Genomic DNA, 27,143 nt, shown 5'->3' with positions numbered 1-27,143 from the left:
CTCTCTTTCTCATCCCTTTCAATTCATATTTGTGTGTGTGTGTGCGCGCGTGTGTGCATGCGTGCGTGTGTGTGTGTCTCCTCATAGCTTTCAATTCATCATCTCCGCCCTCTTTCTCTATTTGGATCTGGGGCACGCCTTATGAATGATTTATTATAATTCACCTTGTTACATTAGGCAGCCTGCTCTCCTTGAGCCATGTGTCCAATCATAGGCCTTTGATCTTGGATTGATCGGAAGGGCTAAACACTCTTCTAAATTTGAGTCTTGCTTTTCTTCAATTCTTGCTTTACTAAGGACTCCATCAATAGTACTTAGCTTCTTCTCAAATCTCCAATCTTTGAATCGCTCCCTCCAAGCTGATTACACATTTCTTCATGGTTTCAGTGCTTCCGGTGAGTGATTACATCGTTTCTACATGGTTTCTATGTTCCAATGATTGATTACAGCTACACGATCCAAAAATTCTAACATTGTGGTGATCATGTCCGATTGCTCGGTGCCTTCAGGTGGTGTCATGGTCATGGATGACTTTCTACTCAAAAATTTCCCTAAGGTTTATGGGAAGAAACACACAATACACGCGGACAACTATTGCAAGTTCGACAGCAAGGTCTTGACTACTTCATGTCGTTGTTGTATTTAGCTAGTCTGGTCACTTCGTTCGTCACATCCGTGACAACCACAAAGGATGGGAAGAAATTGTCGATGCTAATAGCGGGAGAGGGATTTTTGGTGGGATCTACACTGAATGGCGCTGCTGAGAATGTGGCAATGTTGATTATAGGGAGGATCATGCTGGGAATCGTGAAATTATTAGCACGAAAGATTACTCACACATGAGATGATTTTTGTTGCCGCAATCTGTGCCTCTCTATCTGAGATGGCTCCCGCAAACTTACGTGGGGCCACGACAAACTCACTCCCTGGGGTTGGCGCTTGTCTCTTGCTCTCGCAGCAGTTCCTCCCACCACCATCGCATTTGGAGCCCTTATCCTGCCGGATACACCCAACAACCTCCTCGATCGAGGTTACACTGACGCCGGGCGAGCCGTCTTAGAATCCATCTTGGAAACCTTAGATGTTGAGTTTGAATTCAGCAATTTGGTGAAGGTCGTAAAGCATCCATGACGCCATATCTTGGAGAGGAGATTTCTAAGTCCGTAAAGCATCCATGGCGCCATATCTTGGAGAGGAGATATCGACTCAACTTGTGATGGCGTTTGCCATATCGTTTTTTCCAGGAGCTCACAGGGATAAACGTCATCAACTTCTACGCTGCGGTGCTGTTTGAGACGATTGGGTTCGAAGCAATACTCCGCTATAATCCCCCGCTCAATAGGACTTAGATTTGCCGATCTAATTTTTCAACTCACATAGTTTTACTCGGTTTTCACTGATGGTGGTTTCTAATGTAGTGTTTCATTTCCTTTGTTAAGTATGACATTGGAGGTCACCCAAATCCTCCTGAACGCCTCCTTGTTGTATGCAGCGACCACCCAGTGAGTGCCCAAAATTGAACTTGAGCGTCGAAAGCTGTTCTTGGAGGGGGGCTGCATAATGCTCCCGTCATAGGTAAGAATATGAGTCACTTTCAATCCCTTTGCATCCCTCTCTAATCTCAATATCGACCTTGTAGCACAAAAACACATGCTTCAATCTTCTAAAATCTAAGATAACAAGAAATCATGCAAGTGTGAAGGCAGCTCAGATGTGGAAGCATCTGTCTCTTGCATTTGATATGATGTGATTTCACGATAAGATTAAGCAGGTACTATCTCACATGGCTCAACTAGAGCAAGATAAATAGCATCTTATATTCTTCCCAATGAAAATCAAGCTGAGAATCAGATGAGAAGTGAGATGGGCAAGCATCTCTCTGATCAACCCTCGCCCACGACTCAGCTGTGCTATGAGCTCAGATCGAACTCAACCGCAAATTTCCTTGCGACGTTGTCAATTAGCAAGTGAAGAGAAACCACCTGATCTAGTGCAGTAAATCGCAAGCATGAATCAATCGCGCATTAATTAGCAATGAATGACTGGCAATTAATTCCTAGAACGTTGGCTTCATGGTAGGTGATAGTGGGAGTAATACTGGTGCTGAAGCTGGCGTCGCACATGATGCTAATGCACGGGGAAGAGATAGTGGTGGTGGTACTGATCTGCATGTATATGATGGCATTTGGGTGGTCTTGGGGGCCGCTGGGCTAAGTATCCAAACTTCTATTTTTTCAAGATTGGAGAGGCACGTAACACTAGCTAAGTGGAGAGTGAGAATGCTACTTTGGACTTCCTCTAATGATAGTTGTCTTTTTGTGCTGTAGAGAGTTTACTAAACGATCTGAGAATGTTGGAATCATCCCACTCAAGGACACACACAGATCCTCTCAGGGTCACATTGGCAAGTTTTTCGGATATTGTCTCTCGGCGTTTGATTACGATTACGACTATTGATATTCAGGTAATATGCCAGTTTCTTATCCATTCGCGAGACTTATCCTCGTAGCTAATATTCTCGGTGTTATCTCGATACCCAAGGAAGGGCCTGTTCCCTCGAATTATAACTCTTTGGGAAAAGAAGCACGCCGCCTCCCTGCCCACACTATGTGGTTATAATAATTATATATTATATATTATAATATAAGTATTTTCAATTACTGGTTTATTAAAAAAAAATCATTTTTATTCTGAATTCTTACAACATTCCTCTCGTTTAATGCATGTTATTGATGCAAGGGAGCAAGGAAATCCAAGATGGATGCAAGATTGAAGGATGACTACACCTTTATTCATATGGTTGTAGTCCATGTGACTATATTGTAAAAACTGCAACGACGATCAGTTATTGTATCGCCTTATTCATGTATTTGTTGGACTTTAGCTTCCAAAATATGGACATCACAAAATCAGTAATAAATCAGCACCCCTGACATTTGCAGGGAGGATCGGGTCCTAATAGACCGTGTGTCGCGACTCATGTCCACTATTTTACCCATTCTATTTTTTGCTTAAACAATTGATAAAATAGTAGGATTGAGCTTCAATTTCAAGTTAGTAGTTACTTGCTCCACGTTGGAAAGATTGAGTGTCTTACTTGCTCCACTATGGAAAGATTGAACACTCTTTTCTCACTCTCTTTTCTATGGCTTCCTTCACTAAGAGCTTCTCCCACAACCGATGCTTGCTGCTCCCGCTGCCCCTCCTCCTCCTCCTCCTCCTCCTCCTCCTCCTCTTCAATTTCCCTGCTCTTCTTAGGCGCTCCTTTCCTGCTTCTTTGTCCTCATCAGCTTCCTCGCAGGTTTGCTCCCGCGCCTTGTATTCCTGCATGCCTTGTTCTCTTCTGATTTTTGCTCTCTTCCCATTGATCGGTCGATAATGCTTACGATCTCTCGTAGGAACTGTTTCTCCTTTGCAGCATTACCTCGAGAACTATCACATTAGCTTAGCTGACGATGGGCAAGCTTGAGATCACGAAGAAATCGAGAGAGAGAGAGAGAGAGAGAGAGAGAGAGAGAGAGAGAGAGAGAGAGAGCTCTAAAATCTTTCTATATGCACCCAAAAGGAGTTCGCATTTGAGCTCACCAGAGATGCGCCGCCTACATCGTCCAATTCCATTTTCCACTCGCCTGATGTATTTGAACGGAATTACAAAGAGATGGAAGATAAGTTTAAAGTATACATCTATCCAGATGGAGATCCAACCACGTATTTCCAAACCCCACGGAAGTTAACTGGAAAATACGCCAGCGAGGGTTATTTCTTCCAGAACATACGAGAGAGCCGTTTTCGAACTTATGATGCGGAAGAAGCAGACCTGTTCTTCATTCCGATATCCTGTCATAAAATGCGAGGCAAGGTTAGTATAGATCTTCTCCATATGCACACTTGCATAGATTATTAGCCATCAAAAAATATATTCCGATCATGTCGACTTTTGTCACGTTGTGTGTGTTTGTATGTTTTGATCTCTCTGGTGTACACAAACATTAGTCAGAAACAAACAGACGCCATAAATAGAGGAGTTGAAATCAAACTCGCATTTCACACTAAATGGTACAATGCCTCATACTCCTTTTTTTAGCCAGTTTATGAAGCTTGTGGTGGTAAGTGTCCCTAGCCTTCTTAAGATCTACCTCCTTATAATATATTCTCTTGTGGAATCGAAAGGTTGTAACCTCCTTTGCACGTGATACTACGTAACTATTGCCCTTCACATCCAGAGTGCTAACAGACCTCACTACGAGACTGTTGTATATGGAAGTTTAAAAATAACTTATGAGAACATAATGCAGCACGACTTGAGATGATGGGATTGTTTTCCTAATCCGGTGCACAACTTTGGATATGTGTACTTTGTGAGTCTAATAGGGATAGACTGCGTAAAATGGTGCTTCACTTGTAGTTTTGATATAACGTTAAGCCTCTCAGTTTTTTGCTTACAGGTTTGGTCTCTCTGCTTGAATTATAGAACTCCCATTTGAAAGATGACGCCAAGTCCCTTCATCCCTTGAAACAGGCAACCTTCAATGCTCCACCCTTATGACGTGCAGTTTACATAGGGGTTTAATTGGACCCACCCCATGGGCAAGCCCATAGGTCCAGCCTTGGGTCAAAGCAACCAGGCTAATTGGTCTTGGGGCAGGTCAAGTGGGTTGGCCACTTGGTTATTTGGTCAGGTCGGCAAGAGGAGATACCGCAAGAAAGTTCAACACAGGCCCCCAAGTGAATGGTTGCACCAAGACATCAGTACATTGCTCTGCACTTTGAGACCTGGTTTCAGAGCCACAATTGTTTGGCGGCTGATTGAATGCAAGGTGCAAAGAGGGTTGGTCCTTACAAGGCATAACCAAGGTATTTGGGACTCCATCTGCTTTCTGAACCTGTGCTCCGCTCTCTCGGCAGGCATCCCTCTGCTCTTGGCAAGGCTGTGTAGGAGCCCTGTTCGAACCCCTCCAACAATCACGAGCAAGTGTCCCATCTACCTGCACCATACAAACTGGCATGGCAGCCCCTAGATTTCAATGCGCTACCTGAACTCCCCACCATCAAGAGTCTCCAGAAGGATCTCCTCTGGAATGGACTCTAGATACTCAACTATCAACCTCAGTTGAGTCACTCCGTTATCTGCTACCACTGATGTTGCCATCTAAGATGGCGACTCCACCACCGTGCCAAAAGCTCTCCTAGTAGAGTCGAGGATGGTCCGATACTCCTTCGAGAGCCCCCAGAAGCAGGGTGTTACTGGGCAGTGGGAAGCGGGACACATGTTGAGTTGAATCCATGTCGTCAATTGTGAACCTGCGGTACCATGGAATGAAGGCACACTAGGTGCAGGCTCAAGAGGAGGGGGGTGTCTGAAGAGCTCAAATGGAGGAGGAAGACCGCTAGTGCTAGGCTCGCCTGAATCCAATCGCGCACTGGCTCCTCGTGGGCGTGAGTCCAACTATCCTGCTCAGCACTGCTCTATCCTAGAGTGAATTGACTGCCTTCTTTGCCTGTTGCTTATCTTTCGGGGGAAAAAGAACCATAAACGGCTTGGGGAGTCGAGGATGCTGCCATGAGAGCTCTTCTTGCCAAACCAAGGGTTGCCACCAAGATTCGATCCTCAAAAAGAACAAACAAACATCTGCCCAAAAAGGGGAAGAGAAAGGGAAAGGGAAAAAGCAAAGGCGAATGGAGAGGCCAGCACAATAAGAAGAGCTCTCAGCCAAGGGAGGAGGCTCTTTTCAAACAAATTAAGCCAACCAAACTGAAAAAGGCCTGAAAGGGCTGCTCCTTGAAACAAAGGAGCAGCTGCAAGGAAGCCCAATTATATTGCAGCCAAAGCCCAAAAAGCTGGAGCACACATATGAAGCAGCAAAAAGGCTGCTCCTGGGACTGCAAAACTCCTTTGACCAATGAACTGAAGCCTGATATGGGCTGCTCCCAAAATCTGCCAAGATACCTTGTGGCCTGCACCTGAAGCTCCAAAGGCTACCCGACTTGAAAGGGAACGTCAGAGCTAGTCCGGATGACCAGAAAGGAGCTCGAGACCAAGGGCGCCCAGGAACAAACACCGGGCCAGCAAATCCTTGGAGAGCCGGTTCTACTCCTCTAATTAACCCCGGACTGTTCCCAGGCGGAGGACTGCAAGGAAAAGAGGTGCCTAACAGCCAAGCGCCTCCAAAACAGTTCTGCTGAAGGGGTTCCACTGCCAAGCACTATCCATTGGGGGCCAGATAGGCTCCCACAAAGGTGCAAAAGGCCCATGACCTCTAGGAGAAGAATGCAGCAAAAAAAGGTGACGGCGAACAGAATCTCAACCCCATTGAACATGGGCTTAAGCTGTCAATGTATAATGGCACTGAATCAGTGTAACCAAAAAATGCATTTCTAGCACGCGAAACACTTAGAAACTTTTCTAGACGAAATGTTTCGCCGAAACGGGCGAAACACCCTAGTACATATTGTCACCTGTGTCTTGAATCTTTTGAGAGTACTCTATGTGTATATTTATATTTGAGAGCTCTTTTAAGAGAGAGAAAGAATCTGAAGATAATTATCTATGTTTTATATATAATTCATATAAAATGCATTTTAAAAAACCGTTTCTAGACGAAACACCTAGCAAAATCTAGAAACGTTTATTGTGACACTGCGCTGAATTTCTTGATGCCACTATAGAGCCAGGTTGTTGGCTGCCTTATCCCCTGTAATGATGAGGTCATCCACGTATAGAATCAATACGAGGCGCAAATCCCCCTCTGTGTCAAGATAAAGATTTGCCTTTGATGGACTCCGTTGAAGCCCGATCTTCTAAAAGAAAACATCTATCTGCTGGTACCAAGCTCTGGGGGCCTGTTTCAGCCCGTATAAGGCCTTCTTAAGTTTGCAGACTTTTGATGGGGATCCTGGAATCTGAAATCCTGGTGACTCTGCCACATATACCTCCTCCTCCAGGGTACGACTATCCGAATAGTCACCATCCTAGCTGTGGGGGCGAAGGTCTCGTCGAAGTTCAAGTGCTATTGACTGTGCATAGCCTTTCACTACCAATCTCTCTTTGTACTTGTCCAAGCTCCCATCTAATTTGAATGTAAGCTTGTACATCCATTTAGTCCCAATGGCCTTCCGCTTGGTTGGTTTGGGCACTAAATCCCAGGTGTCATTTTTCAAAATGGCATCCATCTCTGCCTGCATGGCTTCCTGCCATTCTGGAATATCCTTCGCTTCTTGAAAGGAACGGGGCTCTTCAAGGTGAGCCACCATAGCGTAGTTCACGAAGGGAGTCTTCATGTTGCGTTGAGACCACTGCACTCCGGAACTGCTCTCGGGAATGTCCGTGACCAGTGAGTCTGCTAAAGTCTTCAAATAACATTGAGGTAGCTTCTTTTCTGATGGAGGTGCCTTGGGAGCTGGCTTTGGAATGGCATGCTCCTTCTCCTCGTCCTCGTCCTCCTCCTCCTCCTCCTCCTCCTCCTCGGGGTCTTTAGTCGGCTCCACCTCTTGGATGGTGACCTTGGGTGGGGGTAATGTTGGAAGTTCGGGAACCTCTTCTGCAGGTTGTGGCTCTAACTCCTCAAAGATCACATCCTTGTTGATAAGGATCTTCTTCTTTTGGTCAAAAAGGCGATAGGCCTTGGATCACTGTATCCCACAAAGATACATCTTCGGCTATGGGAATCGAGCTTTGTCCGCTCATCTTTATGCACATGATGAGATATCGTGGGCTTCTTACCATAGTAAGCTTCATATGGAGTCTTGTCATCAACGGCCTTGGTCTTGGTTCTGTTGAGGATGTGAACTCAGTGTTCACGGCTTCACCCCAATAAGCTTTCAAGAGATTCCTCCCTCGCAACATGGTCAAACCTGTCTCTGTGACGGTTCTGTGCTTCCTCTCAGCAACTCCATTCTGCTGAGATGTGCGAGTTGTAGTGAGTTGTCTCTTGATCCCGTGCTTCTTGCAAAATCCATTGAACTCGGTAGAAGTGAACTCTCTCCCTTTGTCGGTGTGGAAAGCTTTGATTACCTCCTCGCTCTCCTTCTCTACCTAGGCCTTCCAGTCTTTGAATTACTCATAAGCTTGAGACTTCTTGGCCAGGCAGAAAACCCACGTCATGCGACTGAAATCATCCACAAATAAAAGAGAATACCGCGAACCTGCGAATGAATTTGTTGACATTGGGCCACAGATGTCGGCGTGAACCAACTCGAGCGGTTTCTTGGCCCATGATGAGGCCTCATGTGGGAACTTGCCCTCCAAGCAAGCCCTGTAAACATGATCATTGCCTGCAATCGGTGGAAGTCCATCCACCATCTTTGTCTTTTGCATCTCGGCAAGAATGCCATAGTTGACGTGACCGAGCCGCTGATGCCACAATTTGGATTTGCCATGGTCCCCGTGCACCAATAGAGCGTTGAGCTGATATAGCCCATGCTCCTCAATTCCTTGAGCCACCACCTTTCCATTTGCCTTGGATGTGACAGTGACTTTGCCGTTGTCCAATAAGACCGACATATTGTGCTTGTCCATCTGACAGACAGACAATAGGTTCTTGCACAAGGTCGGTACATATAGTACACCGGAAATCAGTTCCTCGTTTCCTGCAGTTGTGATGAAGGGAATACTACCAACACCCTTGACAGGGCATGTCCGGTTATCCCCCACCGTGACCTTGGAATCAGGATGCGTACCTTCCATGGATAGAATCACTCACACCTCTCACTCCCGATCTAGCTCAAACAACAGTCAAAGAGTCAGAGAGAGAGATAGCACAAAACTCATATATTCCTCCACAATAGTGGGCAGACAAAAGCTCAAAGATGAGCAGAGAGGACAGCAAGGCTGCTGTCAACAAGAACTGAGTATTCTCCTCTCCCTGCGCGCTTGCCCGGTGCAAGGCAGGTCAGTGCTGGTGATGGAGAATCAAGGAGGAATGGGGGGCTTTATATAGGAGAGCTTGGAACCCTCAAACTGACCAACCAGGCCAGTCTGTTTCAGCCGACTGAGGCGACGTGGTCAGGGCCCCTTTTGGGGCTGAATCTGGGCCGACCAGACCTGGCTGGTCTGGCCTATAAATAGGCCCCCTCTGTGGGCCTTTTGGGCTGCTGATGCCAGGCCCCCATGTGTGCTGTATGCTGCTCCATCCTCTCCCGTGTCTGCTGGCGCAATCTTCCACGTAGGCTGCTGGCGCAGTCCTTCACACAGCCAGGTAACCTCTGCCCTTTTCCCCCTACAGTCTCCTGTCCCCTTGTCCCCTCCAATCGGGGGCTCACAGGTGGGGCAGTGACATTTCTAACAGATAGCACCTATCCTTTTTAGGATCTACTGGTTCCAAAAGGGGCTTTGGTAGCATGGATATGGTGGGTGGCAAGCAAACAAATATAGCTGATCCTCGTATACTTGGACCAGGGTGGAGCGTAAGAAGCCTAGCAGGTAGGCTTTGAATAATGCATGGGGCGTGCCAGGCTTTATGAGCGAGTGAGGGTAGAACATGAGGCAGCTTCCCAAAGCAGCCCTTGCCCAAGCAGGTCGCCCCTAGACTCCAGAAGACAATACTTTCTTTGATGTGCAGAGAGACCCCCCCGGTGATAGGGGTACCGACGAGCACCCAGGTTCCAGCCCAGCAGCAGGAATCCAGAGGTCCCATTGTTCTAGAGGCCGTTGCTCGAGCCATCCGTCCTCCTCCTCCCCATCCCCCCCCCCTGTCATCCTCCTTCCTCGTAGCCTCACTACCTGTCTCCGCTCCGCCCTCTTCACCTCATCCTTCCGTCCCTCTCCTAGACACGACCTAGCTCCCAAGCTCTCATGCAAGGGCATGGTTGAGTCTTCCCCTCTGTTCCAGGCTGCAGCTTTCTCTTCTCAGTCGCAGCCCTCTTCTTCTCTCATGCAGGACTTTTCTTCCTTGAAGAAGCCCGAGTCAGGTGGCTTGTTCTCACAGCTTTCAGGTGCGAGGCCTCAACCTAGGCAACTTTTGCCAAGGAAGTTTTGGAGGCTTGGACCATGGAACTACTTAGAGATCTTGAACGTGTATCCCCTAGCTCTAGAGATGACAATGATGATCTTGCAGCCCTAGAAAGGGGGTTCCATTGGTGTGGTTGGTTCCCGCACTTGCCCTTTCTAGGGTTTTCACTCCACGGGGAGGACAAGTGGATCTCGTCTCTATTTGGTTGCATGATGGGAGATCTACAAAAATCTCAATTTGTACGATTGGATATATTCTAGTCTTACAAAGGCATATTTTTCTATTACCTTATGACATATTTTAGTCTTACAAAGGCATATTTTGGATATATTCTAGTCTTACAACCCCAGAGCTGCTAAAACCCCGGACCTGCAGGTTGCAACAAGCATAAAGGAAACAACCATAGAAGGATGCAAACCAGCTCACCACCCAACCATAACGCTAGCCAGTCCCCAACCAACCTCGCGTCCCATACCACCAGGTGGTGCCCAAGGGCCTTGGAACTGCTGCTGGGTCTTGGGCTATGCTAGATAGCAGGTGCACTAGGATTAGACCAACAAGAGGAACTAGGCTTGCTCCTACTTGCTCTGCTAAAAACTGAACCCTTGGGCTCCTTATATAGGCTCAAGCCCTCTATGCCTAAAATTGGCAGACATTTTGTTTGGCATGCTCTGAGGAACCCAAACTGAGAGTAGTATCTAACATCTAAAAACAAGTGACCAGAAATCACTTGTAAACTCCTGATCGTTGACAATGTTAGCAGGTAAACCATACAAGTGAAATAATTGGTCACAAAAACTGCTGAGCCAATTGTCTTACTGAGACGGTGGATCGAGTAGGTAAGAATCTAGCCATTTTTTTCAGGCGATCTATTGTAACCCATATGGCATCATGGCCTGTGCATGTTCTAAGCAACCCCGTAATAAAGTCCATGGAAATACTCTCCCATTTATTACCAAGAATTTGCAATGGCTGTAATAAGCCCATGCTGCGTAAACTTTCAACCTTGTTCGCTTGCAAACACGGCAACCCATGACACAATTTTGAACAAACTCCGTCATCTTAGGCAAGAGGAAAGTATGATGCACCAAAAAGAGAATTCTGTGCACTAGGTGCATCATGACACTCTCGAAAAATCTTGGATCAGAGATCCGACACATCTGGTACACAACTCTTTTCATTTCGAAACAACAAACCATTCCGAATTACCCTTTGACCGCCTTGCCGCCTGTATCGTAGGTGGCACTATCCTTGAGCCTTGGTCAATCACAAAGCTCCCATCCTAGACTTTTTGTCAATATGTACTGAAGCAACGTTCAGTTGCACAAAGCCCTCTCAAGGATTGAAATAAGTCGGAGGTGATCACAGTAAAGGCCAAAGCATTTACCAACTTGATTCGACTTCATGCATCTGCTACATTATTCGTGAACCTTTTCCATATCATAATATAACAAATTTGAAACTATACAGATAGTGTATCCAAACTTTGAGCGCATACAATACTGCATAGAGTTCTTTTTCTAGTGTGGGTCAACGATATTGAGTGTCATCTAGCTTTTTACTCTTAAAAGCAACGGGTTGATCTCCTGGAATAATGCTGCCCTGATTGTAAAATCACTCGCGTCGCCTCCAAAACATAAGGTCGGGTAGGATCGGAACGGGTGCTTCCTTGATACATAACTTCAAAGTATCATAACCTTTATTCAAATCTTCATTCCAGGTGATAGGGTGATTAGAATTATGTGTTGGAAAGGTCACCTCTCCATCTGTAAGCCCCCAAATGAGGAGAGCATGGGGGCAAGAGACCTAGGGCAAGATCTGCCCAGAGAAAAGGGAAAGAGGGGGCTGCCACATGGGCAGCACCTCACAACAAACAGGGCGGGGTTATCCCAGGGCAAAGGCCGCGACAGCTGGCAAGGCCTTTAGGGCCTGGATCTCGCCTGGCAGGAGGCGCATCTGGAGCAGCAAGCAGGCAGGGTAATCCCAGGTCAAAGGCGCACTGATTGGCGAGGTTCTGTGGGTAGGTTTATGGCCTGCAACAGGGCCAGCAGATAGCAGGGTATGCAGTCCACAAGTGCTGGGCCCTGCATGGAACAAGAAGGCTGCAAAAGGGCAGTGCCCTGCTCTTAAATAGGGCTGAGGCTGGCTGGTCGGATGGCCAATCAGGTCGGCCAGCACATAGCCCCACAAAAGGGTCCCCACAGCCCCATAAATAGGGGCTGGTGGGTCGGTTGAAGGGCTAGCAAGTCAGCCAGGGAGGGGGGCTGCTTGTCAGTTATTTTGCGGCCCCTTGGGGCCTATAAAAGGAGCCCCTTGGGGGCATTCTACACATCCACCAGGGCAGCCTTCAAGGAGCAGACTTGGAGTAGAGGAGCAGCACACTTGGGGCCTACATCTAGGAGGAGGTCAAGGCAGGCTGTCCACTGCAGGGCAACAAGGTGTGGAGGATCAGACACGGAGACTAAGGTCAACATACGCTCATTGGGGAGCACGCGAACTTAGGGATCTAGGAGTGTCTCGGAGGTAGTAGGACAGCATCTTTTGGTGAGGACAAAGGACCATGGTTTGGTGGCAATTTGGCCCTCTGTTGTATTGTGTTCATTGGACAGAAATATTTTGTTGGTCCTATATCTCTTCTGAGCATTGTCTATTTGCTGTTCTACACATCTATGTGAAGCACATCAAGTAAAGAAGTTTGTGATTCCACCCACATCCCACATTGTGTGAGCTCTTGGGCTATTCTATCAGTCTTCGCTATGTGTAAACTCTGTTGGTTGATTTCTAACATTGCGGCCACGACATCTCAATAATGATTTGGAAATGATTTTTGAGTAGTCACGAACTAACTTTCTTAAAATGATAGTAAAGCCTAGGAAAGAATGAAGTTGTTTCACCGTTTGGGGGTTGGACAAATCCAAAACCTTTTGAATACGATCTAGATCAATGCTAACCCCTTCCTGTGAGATCTTGTCGCCTAAGTAAATGATCTCCTTCATAAAGAAGTCACATTTACTCATCTTGGCACACAACGCATGCTGTCTTAAGAGTCTTAAAACAATTGTGAGATGACCAATATGGTCCTCTAATGTCTTGCTATACACCAAGATGTCATCTAAAAGCACTACCACAAACTGACTTAGATAATCCTACAAGTCATTCATCATTTGCTGAAAGGTGGCGGGTGCATTGGTCAACCCAAAAGGTAATATGAGAAACTCGTAATGACCATACAACATATGAAAGGCTGTCCTTTTGATATGTTTCAAATAAATGTGTACCAAGATGTCATCTAAAAGCACTACCACAAACTGACTTAGATAATCCCAGAACAAGTCATTCATCATTTGCTGAAAGGTGGCGGGTGCATTGGTCAGCCCAAAAGGTAATATGAGAAACTCGTAATGACCATACAACATATGAAAGGCTGTCCTTTTGATATGTTTCAAATAAATGTGTATCTGGTGATGGCCAGTACGTAAATCAATTTTAGTGAAATACTTCGATCCGGCCAATCTGTCAATTAAATCGTCAGTTCGAGGGAGAGGATATTTGTTCGTAGTTGTCACTTTATTCAACCTTTTGTAGTCCACACACATTCTCCAAATGTCATCCTTCTTCTTTCTTAAAAGAACACGAGCACCCCAAATTGCTTGGGCGTATATAACCCATGTTTAGGTAATCCTGGAGTTGCTTAGCTAATTCATCCTCTTCGGATTGGCTCATCCTATAGGGTGGAATACTTATAGGGTGAGCGCTAGTAACTAAATCTATGCGATGATCTACTGCACTTTTTGGAGGTAAACTTGCCGGTAGCTGTAAGAAATACATCATGAAAGTCATGTAACAATGTCTTAAATTCCTTTTGTTCAAACACACTTAATTCATTCCCATCATGAACAAAAGACAACAAATGAAGAAAGTGGAATCAAGACACATCAGAACACATCATAAGAAGTTATTTTCAAGATATTCCTTAATTGCATCGCTATTGCAAAAGGTCCCTGGGAGAGATGATTATCATCACACTGAACAGATACATGGGTGTCTTTATTCAAAAAGGAAAGAGTATAATCCTTCCAAGCAATTAGGACATCGTGGGTTTTAACCACTCTATCCCAAATAACAAGTCTACATGTTTCATGTGTATAACAAAGCACGGTAAAGTATCTGTGTAGGCTTGAATCCTGATTGGAAGATCATCAACCTTGCGATCCCAAAACTGCTTCCTTGCTGGAAGAGTTGAAGGCTGTAGAGGTGGAATCATGGAAGAAAAGCGGGAGTTGATGGCTACAGTCAGCCGAGATGTTAATTTGCTCGGTAGGAAGCTATGCAGGAGGGCTGAATTGCAGGTGACTGGCAAGAAGAGGGGTCTGGCTGATTTGAGGCGGCTGGCTACAAAAAGTAGATGCAAAAACAGCCCGCCTCAAAATTGATGTCCCCTGCCGAAAATAGCAGTCGGCTTTTCTACCTAATCCAGAAGCTTCCAGCGAAAAGCAATTGGCTTTTTCTAGTCTAGATGCTAGTTTCAGCCAGGGAATACGCACACCGGATGAAATCCATACCCAAATTTGCTGCTCCTAAAAGGAAATTTCTAGTCTTGAAGATGGTGACTCACATTATGTTTGATTCGCCCAATGGGCTGCTGCTCCCTTCCCCAAACTTTGTCGACTTCCTAGAGGGATTCGTCCCTGCAGAGGGGCCTCGCAAATTGAAATTATGACACCGAGTTTTCCTCTCATCAGGTGATCTCTTTCCTGTGTTAGAAAACTGATTCCCTCTGCCACAACAACATCCCTCACCGCCAATTTTCTTGTCTCCCAATTCATTCGTCAAGAGCTTTACCTGCTCTGGATAATCTTGCACTATGTTTGCTAGGACCCCATGCAGCCTACTCTTCTCCTTCCGACAGAGGAGACATGATGGGCTGCTGTAGTGCCTCGACTGATTCTATGTTGGGGACTGGGCGCTACATAGAGGAGCCTCTAAAGAGATTCTGGCAAGCACCACTCCCCTGTGGTGCTACACCTTTGCTCAGCCCTGTAGAGGTCTCTCCCAAAATGGGGTTCGCATCCCAGATGACCTACTCCAGGACGAGGTGGTGCAGCAGGCAGTTGTAGAGATTTGGAAGCCACAAGGAGGGCCTAGTGAGGGATGGGCCGCGTGGGTGGCTAACTGGCATCAACAAAAAGGATTTCTTTCTGCTGTTGATGTGGCAGCCATCTTGCTGCCCACATGGCAGTCCTAGTCCATCCCCTATTGATGCATCTACCCTTAGTGAAACCAGCCTTCGGGATCTCCAAAGGGCAGTGAACAGTTAATAACCAGCAGATGCTTGATTTTCAGCCCCTTAGAACTTTCCACAGCAAAACAGATCAACTTAGAAAACAACACCTGAGAGCTAGATTGCCCCCGTCTTGCACCACACACAGATTGACCCTAAACTTAGCACCCCTTTCGGTATTTCTTTATCTTTTATTAGAAGGTGTGCAAATACAAAGAAAGCACTGTCATGCATCAGCCGAAAGACAGCCAACTGAATAATCCGGTCACAGGCACTTCCCTCCTGCTATGCAATTCAGAAAAGGCATCCTAGTCCAGTTCAATATTCCATGGCAGCCCTTTTTCTGATTTGGCTGAGGGTTCTAACCTGGCAGCTTTGATACCCACTAGGGGAATCCTGGAAGGAGAGAAATCAGCCCAAATCTGGCCTGGCAGCTCTGATACCTGTCAAGGGAGTCCTTGCAAGACAGAGGCCGGCAAAACAACCACACCTGGCTGTTCCTAGCAAATAGAAAGGTTAGCTGCACAAAGCAATAGGATGTGAAGGTTCTCAGGCAGTAGGAAAGCTCCCGAAAAGCAATCAACAGATCGGAAAGCTCGCGAAACCCTGGGAGAGCAGCAAACATGAGAACGAATCTCCTTGAGCAAGTCCTTTGGCTCCCTGGCGGGTGAAAATCAGCAAAGACAACATCGGAAACCTGCTGGAGGAAAATTGCCAAGGCTGGAAGTCTGTTGGAGAAATTCGCAATCCCTGGAAGCACTTGGATGGCTTGGCAGATGAGAAAACCTGAAGATGAACAACTGGAGATCACCGGAGCAGCCTAAACCAGTGCAAAACTGAAAGCGACTGACCAGAGAAGCCCTCTGGTAAATTCCCAGAACAGCCTGGCAGGCTCCTGCAAACTGTGAAATCTGCTGGATCAGCCTTGGGAACACACAGAACTGTGAATTGCCCTCTCTGGAAGCGGAAGGAAGCTTGGAACAGTGCGCAGTCAGAAATTGCTTGCCATGTTAGCACCTTGATGAATTGCGATTTCAGAAATCAGCTCCCGGGAAGGTCCTGGTGAAGTGCGAATTCCGGTAGCAGCTCCTAGAAGGGGCAATTTGGCAGTCTGGGACCTGGCAGGGCTTGTGGGTGATGGCAGATATGAGAAATTGGCTCCCAGAAGGTGTGGGGATAGCTGGGAAGAAGAATAACGAGATTTGGATCTAAGATGGAGCTAAACCAGCCCTGGCTTAGCCCCTAAGCCACTTGAGCCAAGAATAGCTGCCTTTACTTGCCCTGCAAGTCAATGGATCTTTACCCCTCTCTAACCCTTAGATCCTTTGCCTTGGCCCATGGAATTAATTGCACGTAAGTGTCCTTTACAAATTTAATCAGTTTGAGGCCAGGTCAGTCACCGTTAATTCCTAAAAATTAGAAATTCACGTCCTCGTGACAGACCCCCCTCTTGAAACACAACAAATGTCCTCATTTGCTGTTCAAAACAGCAAGCACAAAAGTGAGAAAAATGAAAATACTGTGTGGTAGACTCTGCCACCTTTTTAGATATGTGCTTGTAGTATCAGAAATGCATAAACAGCATTGAAAAACCAAAAAATATATACAAGGGTTGGCTCGTTAGAGCTCAGATAACGAGCCATTCCAAATATACAAACAGAAACTGACATTGACTAGTACACTGATCCAGAATTCTCGCGGCAGATATACCGTTAGCAAGCAGTACCTTCGGTGAGATTGACAGTGTCACCAAGCAACCTCTAGATATCAGGAGCGGTCTGAACCAAGGGAGGGGAGGTGCTACCCCTCTCTTGAGCATCAGGCAATGCCCCAGACTCACGCTCTTCTGAGCCTGAATGAGCCTTAATTGAAGTCGGCTCAAGTTGAAATGCCTCTAGGTAGAGCTGCAACGACTGAGGTGAATCTGCCAGTTCACCCTCCTTCATCCACTTTGCATCAATAGTTGGATAACTTCTGCATTTCATCAGATAGCGACTGATAACTCTATTTTTTACCTTGCGTTCCTTGTCTACTAGAATTTGTTTCAGAACCACGATTTCATCCAATTCTTCAACTTCATGCTGTTCTTCAGGAGGCATATCCTTTGGCACATCTCCCCGAAACGGTTTCAAAAGACTCACATGGAATGCATTGTGAATCGTCCAATGATCCGGTAGCTTCAGCCTGTAAGCTACATCATTGATCTTTTGTAGAATCTGAAAGGGACCATATTACCTCATACCAAGCTTAACATACAGCCTGTCCTCCCCCTTTTTTTTTCCAGTTGCTGTGCTTTCTGAAAGCGTAAGTGAACCCAATCGTCTTCTTTGAATTGCAGCCACAACGATGATGGTCAGCGGCTCTCTTTTGCTTGTCCTGAGATCTCCGGAGAGCGATCTTGATTTTCCTGTAAGCCTCATCCAAGTTTTCCACAAACTAATAGCTTCAAAGATTTTATCTTTGGTGTGCAGAATGGGCGGAACTTTCCTGTATCCTTCTACGATCTCGAAAGGAGCCTTTCCTGTAGAAGTATGAACCGTATTATTATAGGCAAACTCAATGAGTGGCAAGTATTGCTCCCATTTTGCCTTGTGCTCCGAAACAAGAGATCAAGGGCGGTGCCATTGGCCTCTTCAGATTGCCCATCAGATTGTGGATGAAACGAGGATGACAAATTCAGTGTGGTCCCCTTATTTTCAAATAATCCTCCCCAGAATAAGCTTGTCATCCGCGGGTCCCTGTCACTGATAATATGCTGTGGCATTCTGTGGTATTTGAAAACATGAGACATGAAAAGCTTTGCCATCTAGTCTGTTGAAATTTTCTTCCTCACTTGAATAAAATGAGCGTGTTTATTGAACCTGCAAGTTATGGTCCAGATACCATCATGACCTGACGGTGTAGGAGGAAGATAAAAGATAAGTCCATAGCAATGCTTTGCCATTGTCTATCTGGAATGGGGAGTGGCTGTAACAATTTAGGGGTTTTCTACGTGTCATACTTCACTTTTTGGCAGGTGATGCATTCATGGTCCTAACGACGTAATAGCTGGTGTCATCGAAGCATATGCCCACAAAGGACCCGTGTTCTCTAAAAATCCTGTCCATCATTCGGTTGAATGTGACGGGAGCATTATGTTAGAAATCGACCAACAGAGGGTACGCACAGCGGAAGACTGATAGAATAGCCTAGGAGCTCACACAATGTGTATGTGGAGTGGAATCACAAACTTCTTTAACTTATGTGCAACACATAGATGTGCAGACTCATCAATAGACAATGAACCAGCCAAATATAGAAGCTACCAAAACAATATATTTCCGTCCAAAACTATGTAGTATGGACACAACAAAAGAGAGATAGACCCAAGGTCCTACCAGAGCGTGGTCCTTTGATCTTACCACAAAGTACTTCTACTATCTGCTAGATATCTCTAGACTTGAGCCCATGTGCTCCATCTCGAGCGTATGTAGACTCTTCGTCCCGATCCCTTCCTCCTTGCAGTCTGAAAACCTGCCTAGGTGGGCAGCAGCTACTAGCTCAGTCTGCAGCTCTTGTAAGTCTCCTTCACCCTTTGGGAATAGGCCCAACGAAGCCCTAATTGCTGCTCCTGTCTGCTGTATATTGTCTGCTCCAATGGATGATTTGTGAGGGCTGAATGGCCCTCTTTTATAGGCCCAGGGCCTGATCCAAAAAACCGACCAGTCAGCATCATTCTGGCCGACCAGTCTGCTGCAGGTCCAGCCCTCTAAGGGCTCTCAAAACAGGGCCTTTGGCCCTCTTTTCTATGCACGAGCTCACCTTTGCTGGTCTGTTGGGCCGACCTGGTTGGCTAGCCCAACCGACCGGCTCAGCCCAACCAGCCACTATAAGAGGGCAAGGGGCCAGCCCCCCTTTGCTCCTTTTTCTTCCCCTTCTGTCCTGCTCTTCCTGCCCCTGTTCAGGCTCTTTTGCAGCCCATGTGCTGCCTTTTGCAGGCGCCCATTGTTGCGCCACATGCAGACTCTGTACCGCCTCCTGTGTGCCTCTGTCAGGGGCCTGTTCCCGCCCGTACATACACGCCATGCTGTGCCTCTGCCAGGCTGCTGTTGCAGGGCGCATACTTGTGCATAGTCCTTGCCTCTTGGCCCTTTCCTTGTGAGGTGCTGCCCATGTGGCAGCCCCCTCTCCACCATGAGTCTCCTGCCCACATGACAGCCAAGATGCTGTCCATGTGGCATGCCATTCCGCCTATGGTCCATCCCCCCGATGCACTCCTCATTTGGGGGCTCATAGATGGGGAGGTGACCATTCCAACACATTAGTTAACCTGAATGGCATGACAAGATACTCATAAATCCCAAAAGTGGTCCTAAAATCCTCTTGTGCACATCTTCTGGTCGAATGCGGATCTGATGATACGTGCTCTTCAAATCAATGTGGCTGAAAATGGAAGACCTCTCAAGTGTGTCCAAGATGCCATCAATTTGAGGAATGGGAAACCTGTTCTTCACTGAGATCTTGTTAAGTGCACGGTAGTTGATGCACATCTGCCAAGATCTATCCTTCTTCGTACCAAAAGAATTGGTGAACAGTATGGGGAGAAATTGGGCCGAATCAGCCCTTTGTGCAGCAATTCATTTCCTGGGTTCGATATTTCTTCCCGTTGGGCTGCGTTGACCCTGTGTGGTGGTATATTCAGAGGGCTACTACCTGGCATAATATCTATAGCATGTCTTCAGGCCTCTCGGGTGGGAGTTCCCCTTGGTAAAGACTTAGAAAAACAATCTTGAAACTGAAATAAGAAATCTGTCCGCTCTTTATCCATACCAGAAAGAGGCGGCTGGTCATCTTCTTTCTTTTTCTTTGGCAAAAATCAAATACACAGAAATATGCTCTTTCATTACTGAAGTAATTGCAGCAGCAGATGCAACCGGAATGGACACTCCTTTGAGTTTTACATTAAGCACATGAGTCTTTCCCTTGTGAGTCAGAGCAATGGTTTTATTGAAAGTATCAACAATAGCCCGAAGACGGTAACACCATGAAATGCCCAAAAGTACGTGACAACCATTCAGAGGCGTGATGTAAAATACTTATGTATCAAAACAGCTGTGTACTCAATGATCGGAGTGATGGATGTACTCAGCCCTGTAGCAGCCATGTCTGCTTGCGCAAGTGAACCCATCTCCTCTGGGCGTATACCCAGCTTACTAGCATTGCTAACTTTGGAGAAATAAAATTTGCCTTAGCACCGGAGTCAAAGAAAAATAGAGCGGTCTGATCACGAACTTTACCCCAAGCTCTACAAAGCTCTGTGTCATCTTCTTGTTTCTTATTAGTGATCATGTCAGGTACAAGGCCATCATAGGGCTTTTGCTTCTTGCTTTTCTGATCAGCTTTGGATTCCACCTTCCGTTCATCTTTATCCTCCAAAGGATGCTGTCTTTTCTTTTTGTGCGGGCATTCATGCACTTGATGGCCCTCTTCCCTGCAGTAGAAACATCCGTTTTGCTCTCTAAGGACTTGTTTCTCCTCCTCCGTCAATCCGGTAGGCCGTGACCTGAGAACATGCCGCTGTCTTGCAACCAAGGTAGTTCTACCAAATCTGTCCTTCCGTTTAAACTCTTCTTTCCTTTTGAACTCTTCTCTCTTGCTGCCCTTAAAACCACTGGTCTTGCCCTATAGCAAAGTGTAAGCTGTATTGGCATTCTCGATCAACTGAGACTGTTAGAAACCTTGGACTTCGTGCAAAAGTCTCGAATTTCCTTCGGTGATCCACATCAATATTCTCTACCTACAAGGGAACATGCCGATAGGAACTAATTGGCAACAGGCCCTCCCAAAATTTCTTGTGATATTCTTCCAAGTTGCAGCAATTCTTTGCATCCAATTTATGCCAAGCCGTTATGATGTCAACTTCAAATGTGGTGGTCAACAATGCAGCTGAAAAGACCTGCTTAAACTCCACCCATGTGGTGGGTGCTCTCCTCTGCAAGAGAAGATTTGTCCACCATTGCAAGGCATTTTCCTTCAAGAAAGTGGCAGCTTTTCTAAATTTGACAACTCTGTAAAATTCTCACCTGAGTATGCTGCATCAAACTGCTGAATAAAAGTAAGAGCTTTCGACTTGTCTTGACTCCCATCAAAAGTATCAAATTTTACAGCTTCCCCTTGGGTGTGAGATTATCATAGGTAGATGGCTGTAAATACGGGGGCTGCATGATATTACCAAGATTTGTGACACTCTGTCCACTATTCACAGCAGGATTGACCATTCTTGGCCCCATTGCATTCATTCTAGGCATCCCCGAAAAATTTCCCATCATACCGGGCATAGCTGGCTGCATCCCAATGTTACCATACATCATGTTAGGCATCATAGCCGGCATACCTCCGAATTTTTGTCGTTGATAGCCTTGCTCAGCTGTCCAACCATCGCTTGAAACACTGAACCTCCTCCAAAATAACCTGTGGGCATAGAAGATGAGGGTTAGTCTGCTGGCCCGAACCGAAAAGTGGAAAGCTCTAGGGATTTCCGCCCATACCTGATTCGGGAGGCATTTTACCGGCTGCGGAGTCTTCTTCTTCTTCTTAGGCTTCAAAGGAGCATTCACCAATTCTGCAAAGCGTGGATCTTGCATCAACTGTGCAAAAGTCTGAGCAAATCCCTGCAATTGTGCCTTGAACTGTTCATTTGCATTTGGCTCTTCAACTTCTTCCTCTTCATGACGAGAACCCTCGGTAGCATGCTCCGATTGAACGGGCTGTTCTTCATCTTCCTTTCACCATAATCAAAAGACCCCGATTTCTCCTCAGCATTCGTGCTAAGTGCCATGGCTGAAAATTTCTCTAAGCTGCAAATTTATTACAGCGACTAGTATTTGCTGTCCTGACCCAAACAGAACCACGGGCTCACCCTCTTGAAGAAGATGGCGATGTCCCGGAAACAGAACCACTAAAACCGGTCTTCGGGATCTCCAATGGGCAGTGAACAGTTAATACTTGATTTTCAGCCACTAAGAACTTTCCACAGCAAAACAGATCAACTTAGAAAACAACACCCGAGATCTAGATTGCCCCGTCTTGCACCAGACACCAGATTGGCCCTAAACTTAGTGCCCCTTTCGGTATTTCTTTATCTTTTATTCAGAAGGCATGCAAATACAAAGAAAGCACTGTCGTGCATCAGCCCAAAGACAGCCAACTGAATAATCCATTCACAGGCACTTCGGTCTTGCTATGCAATCCAGAAAAGGCATCCTAGTCTAGTGCAATATTCCATGGCAGACCTCCTTCCGATTTTGGCTGAGGGTTCTAACATGGCAGCTCTGATACCCACTAGGGGAAACCTGGTAGGAGAGAAATCAGCCCAAATCTGCAGATCTGATACCCGTCAAGGGAGTCCTGGCAAGACAGAGGCCAGCAAAACAACCACACTTGGCTGTTCCTGACAAACAGAAAGGCTAGCTGCACAAAGGGCAGGGCTCCTGGGTGACGGCAGATCTGAGAAACTAGCTCCTGGAAGGTGTGTGGATAGCTGGGAAGGAAGAAAAACGAGATTCTGATCTGAGATGGATTTGACATGAGATTATTCTCATGTAGTTTTGTTCTTTTTCAGACAAGCTTATTTCTTTATTGGGACTTTCATGACGGAGGATCTCAATAATTCTGGCACATAAGTTCTGAGGATGTTATATTTATTTCCATGGCATTGCTACCTTTGTTATCTGCCCGTGAAATTTTCTGTTGCATGAGCGTGTTTGCCACTGGAATGAGGGAAGTTACAGATCATGCTTCAGGAAGCGTTTGAAGAGGAAAAGCAAAGCCTTCACATTTGTTTGGCCCCAGAGTTCTATGTAGTATGATTCTGGACCTTGCATACACGATACATATCTTGCATTCAGGTAGATAGAGAGGACTATGGTTTTTAACCTTGTAGGTGACTATCATCAGGAGAAGAACTGCACTTCTAATTTTATTTCTCTACATGACGTGTTTTGTTTATGCTTGTTCCATCGTTGTTTCGTTTTGCTTGTTCTATCGTTTGTCTAACTATATAGAAGGAACATGTGTATATTCTGATGAGAAGCTAGTGGGTACTGTTTTGTTTTTAGGGTATTTCTTATGAGAAAATGGCCGTCATAGTGCGAGGATATGTGAGCTCCTTAATACAGAAGTATCCTTACTGGAATAGAACCCTTGGCGCTGATCACTTTTTTGTTACATGTCATGATGTTGGGGTGAGAGCAACGGAGAATGTAACACTACTAGTAAAGAATTCAATTCGTGTTGTTTGCTCGCCTAGCTATAATGTTGGTTTCATTCCACACAAGGATGTGGCATTGCCACAAGTTTTGCAGCCGTTTGCATTGCCACAAGGAGGTGATGACATCCAAAACCGGTAATTTGCTCCTCATCTTATGCTTTTTCTGGCATTCTGTGAATTCAGAAAGTTTTGTTGGGGCTTTTATACCTTTTGTCATACGTTTCGAGATGTTTTTATACGATAGACTTTTGTTGGGTTGCAGGACTATTTTAGGGTTCTGGGCTGGTCATCGTAACTCCAAAATAAGGGTGATACTGGCCCGTCTATGGGAGAATGACACAGTGCTTTCAATCAGCAACAATCGCATCAGTAGGGCTATTGGGGAACTAGTTTACCAAAAACAGTTTTACAGAAGCAAGTTTTGTATATGTCCAGGTGGCTCACAAGTCAACAGCGCACGAATTGCTGACTCAATACATTATGCATGTGTTCCTGGTAAGCTTCTTATGTTGTAGACTTCAGATTTTTTTGCTTTTTATCTCCAATCATTACTTCCTTCATAGTGTTGAGCCTTTACCCAAGCCTCAATTCTGCTAGAAAAGTGGGCTGTCCATTTCTAGTCCGTTTTTTTCTTTTATTAGGATAATGCAGGGCTGTAGTGTATCATAAATGTATAATGGCAAGAAATCCACTAGTGGTTGGTTTGTCAAACTATGCTGCAGTGATCATCTCTGATTATTATGATTTACCTTTCAATGACGTCCTCAATTGGCGCAAGTTCTCAATAATACTCAAAGAAAAAGATGTGATTAAATTGAAGGCTAAATTACAATCAGTTACAGATGAGCAATTTGCTGCCTTGCATGGATCGCTCCGACAAGTAAGTATTTCAATGTTTCAAGTTAAATTTCACTCTTTTGTGTGTGCGCTTTGAGAGCCACCGTTATGGTTGACAATCTGATACAATCAAGACAGACTAAAAAAAGTAACCACAAAGTTGCAGTAAATTCTTTTTTGAAGCAGTGGCTGATTCTAATTAATCTCATTGAAAAAGCAGTAGGAGGAAACGTAAAATCACTATCATTAATCCCAGGTATTGAAACTGTGAACCAGGCTCAAAAACATTTCGAGTGGCATACACCTCCACTTAAGTATGATGCTTTTCATATGGTCATGTATGAGCTGTGGCAAAGGCATTATACTATCAAATATAGCTGAAGTATTTGAACCCTTGGAATGGCTAGGCAAACTATTGACCCTCCTAACATTCACTCTATTGACCCTCATAACATTCACTATGATCAACCACCAGCATGTATGGGACGAAGGAGGGTCATCACTTTTTCAACAACCTGTGCATCCTATCCCGATTTATCATTCGTAAACTTCAATTGTTATCTGAGGAAATTATTGTCTGGTATTTTGGCAAAGGATGGACTGCCATATACAGGTGTCTCAGGATTTTCCAACTGGACTGCAATCTGGAGAACTTCCCAATCGTCAACTGGTGTTACCATGCTGAGGCTTCATTTTTGTAAGCAACCTTCACTTCATGGCAATTGGGGGCTGGCGTTTGCAAATTTGTCAAGATGTAATTTACTTTTGGGTTTCAATATCTAGATATTGCGATCCAATCTGATTTGGTAAGGCTGCAATTCTCCACTCTGTACAAAATTTTCAGTCCTGACTGAGAAATTTGCTCAGTTAGCCCCCTTCTATTGAAGCATTTTATTGAAGTTGTATTTCTGAGCATGCTGAAGGTCTCTTTAGAACGCTTGTGTTGTAATGAGATTTCAAAAATTCAGTTGGTGGGAAGTCATAGTGAGTATTAGCTATGATGTATGTAGACTTGCTGCACGTGTTTGCAACTAAGTTGGTGACTGTCAGGTTGTTAGATGTGTTAGAACTGTGTGTACCCAAGAGATTCCGGAATCTTTCTAAACCCAAAGGCAGCTTATCCTTTGGTACTGATGACAACATAATAGCGTGGCTTACTAAGTTATTTTTGATTTTTGTTTACTCATAAGTATGTTTAAAGTCGCTTACAAACTCACTCTCTTTTGTTCTTTCACTCATTCTACTAAATAGCTTAATTTGTAAGATTGGACAGTCTTATAAAAGTATATGTTAGAACTGTGTGCTTGTACGTGAGGAAATTCCTTAATTCATCTACATAAATGTTTCTGCCGAAACAGTTCACATGCTGATTTGACCTCGTGAAGTTTTGTTCCAGTTGCGATGAGCTGATATTGTCTGACCAGTGGATTCTTCATAGTCATTCAATATGCCCTTACTCGTACATAGAGTTTCTAACTCAATAATTACGAGTCGATGAATTGCAAAGCCTATGAACATGGTGACACAAATTCATGGTGTTTCAAAGGAGGCGTTGGAAGCAGTTTTTCTCCGCTGCAATGTCCCACTGGCCCCCTCTTCGTGCCCATTCGCCAGCCCTTCATTACCACCTCCAGCTCTCCGTCCCCTCCCCCAAGTCGAGCCACGCCACCCTCTTCGTCGCCTCCCACCTTTGTTCACTTTTCTGCTACTTCTCAGTGTGCCCTTTCACTTCTCCATTTCCGCCTCTCCTACTTTGCCGCCCCTCCTACTGTCACTTCTCCATTTCCACCTCTTCTTCAGCTAAGCTCCCGATCTCACCCTGGCTCCAACCGGAGTAGAGTCCGATCTTTCACGGCAGTGTTCTTTTCCCTGGTTTCACGAAGGATGATATGGACTCGACACACCATACATATTGCACGCTCCCCGACGACCCTCAGGTATTCCCTGGCCTTCCAAAGGAGTATCGATCCGTATTGTTGCTTTGGCATAGTGCTAGAGTTGCCGCCTGCAATGGCGTCGGATTTGGTAGATGACGGGGCAGGGTGATTGCAGAGTGGTTAGAGTATCTTCGTCGAGACCTTGGACGTGGGCACTTCGTCAGAGAATTGAGATTTCCGGACCTCAATTCTCAAAACCTCCAATCACAAATCAAATAGCCTACACCACGCAAGCCATTCGCACATGCATGCAATAAATGAGCTCAACCTTTTTCATATCTTTTGCATTTGGTGTGTAACCTACCCCGCCCATCCCCTTTTCTCACTTGGGCGGGCGATGGGCGGTGTAAGACCAGCCTTACGCGAGGTGTAGCTTCTTGGTTCTCTTGCTCGTGGCACTGCTGCCGCTTCACCCCCATTCCTCCTCTCCTTCGTCATCCCCACTCCGGGCCGGCCATAGCGACGCTTGGGATCACTCTCACTACCCAGCCCCCCTCCATCCTTGCCGTTTTCTTCTCCCTCCCCCTCCCCCTTTTCGTAGCCGTCACCTCTTTTGCGCCCCCCCTCGTGGCCCCCACACGCCCCAGCTAGGGCCATGGTACTTTGTAGATGTCCCAGATGAGTACCCGCTGGTACTTGAGGTACCAATTCTGATTCTGTAGCGGGCCATTATTGCCGCAGTCGGAAGCCCCACTCGACCTTTTTGGGGCTTCAACTTCGCGGCCACTGGCAAGGAACAATGAACTTCCATTCTCTTCACTGATGGGATAATTGGCACATCTACCTTGTAGCTTGCTTTTGACTTTGACAGAAGAGGTTTGAGCCTATTCATAGTGGTGATTCTTCTAGGGTCACAGGTGCATCTTTGACAAATGGTGCATTGGCAGTTCAGC

At 45.8% G+C, this 27,143-nt stretch overlaps 1 protein-coding gene across 1 annotated transcript; it reads left to right on the top strand.

Moving 5' to 3' along the window:
• Positions 1–3,133: 3,133 nt before the first annotated feature.
• Positions 3,134–25,220, top strand: LOC147896910 (putative glycosyltransferase At5g03795). Its single transcript, XM_087381356.1, has 6 exons — positions 3,134–3,301; positions 3,566–3,859; positions 23,325–23,611; positions 23,739–23,971; positions 24,199–24,356; positions 24,590–25,220. The coding sequence occupies exons 1-6, from the start codon at positions 3,146–3,148 to the stop codon at positions 24,692–24,694; spliced, it is 1,233 nt and encodes a 410-aa protein (XP_087237482.1). The 5' UTR covers positions 3,134–3,145; the 3' UTR covers positions 24,695–25,220.
• Positions 25,221–27,143: the final 1,923 nt, after the last annotated feature.

Source organism: Dipteris shenzhenensis, chromosome 11 (assembly GCF_047967505.1).
Source record: "Dipteris shenzhenensis isolate YYH24624 ecotype China chromosome 11, Dip_SZ_1.0, whole genome shotgun sequence".
NCBI classification, from domain to species: domain Eukaryota; kingdom Viridiplantae; phylum Streptophyta; class Polypodiopsida; order Gleicheniales; family Dipteridaceae; genus Dipteris; species Dipteris shenzhenensis.
This window is presented reverse-complemented; position numbering and strand designations above follow the sequence as displayed.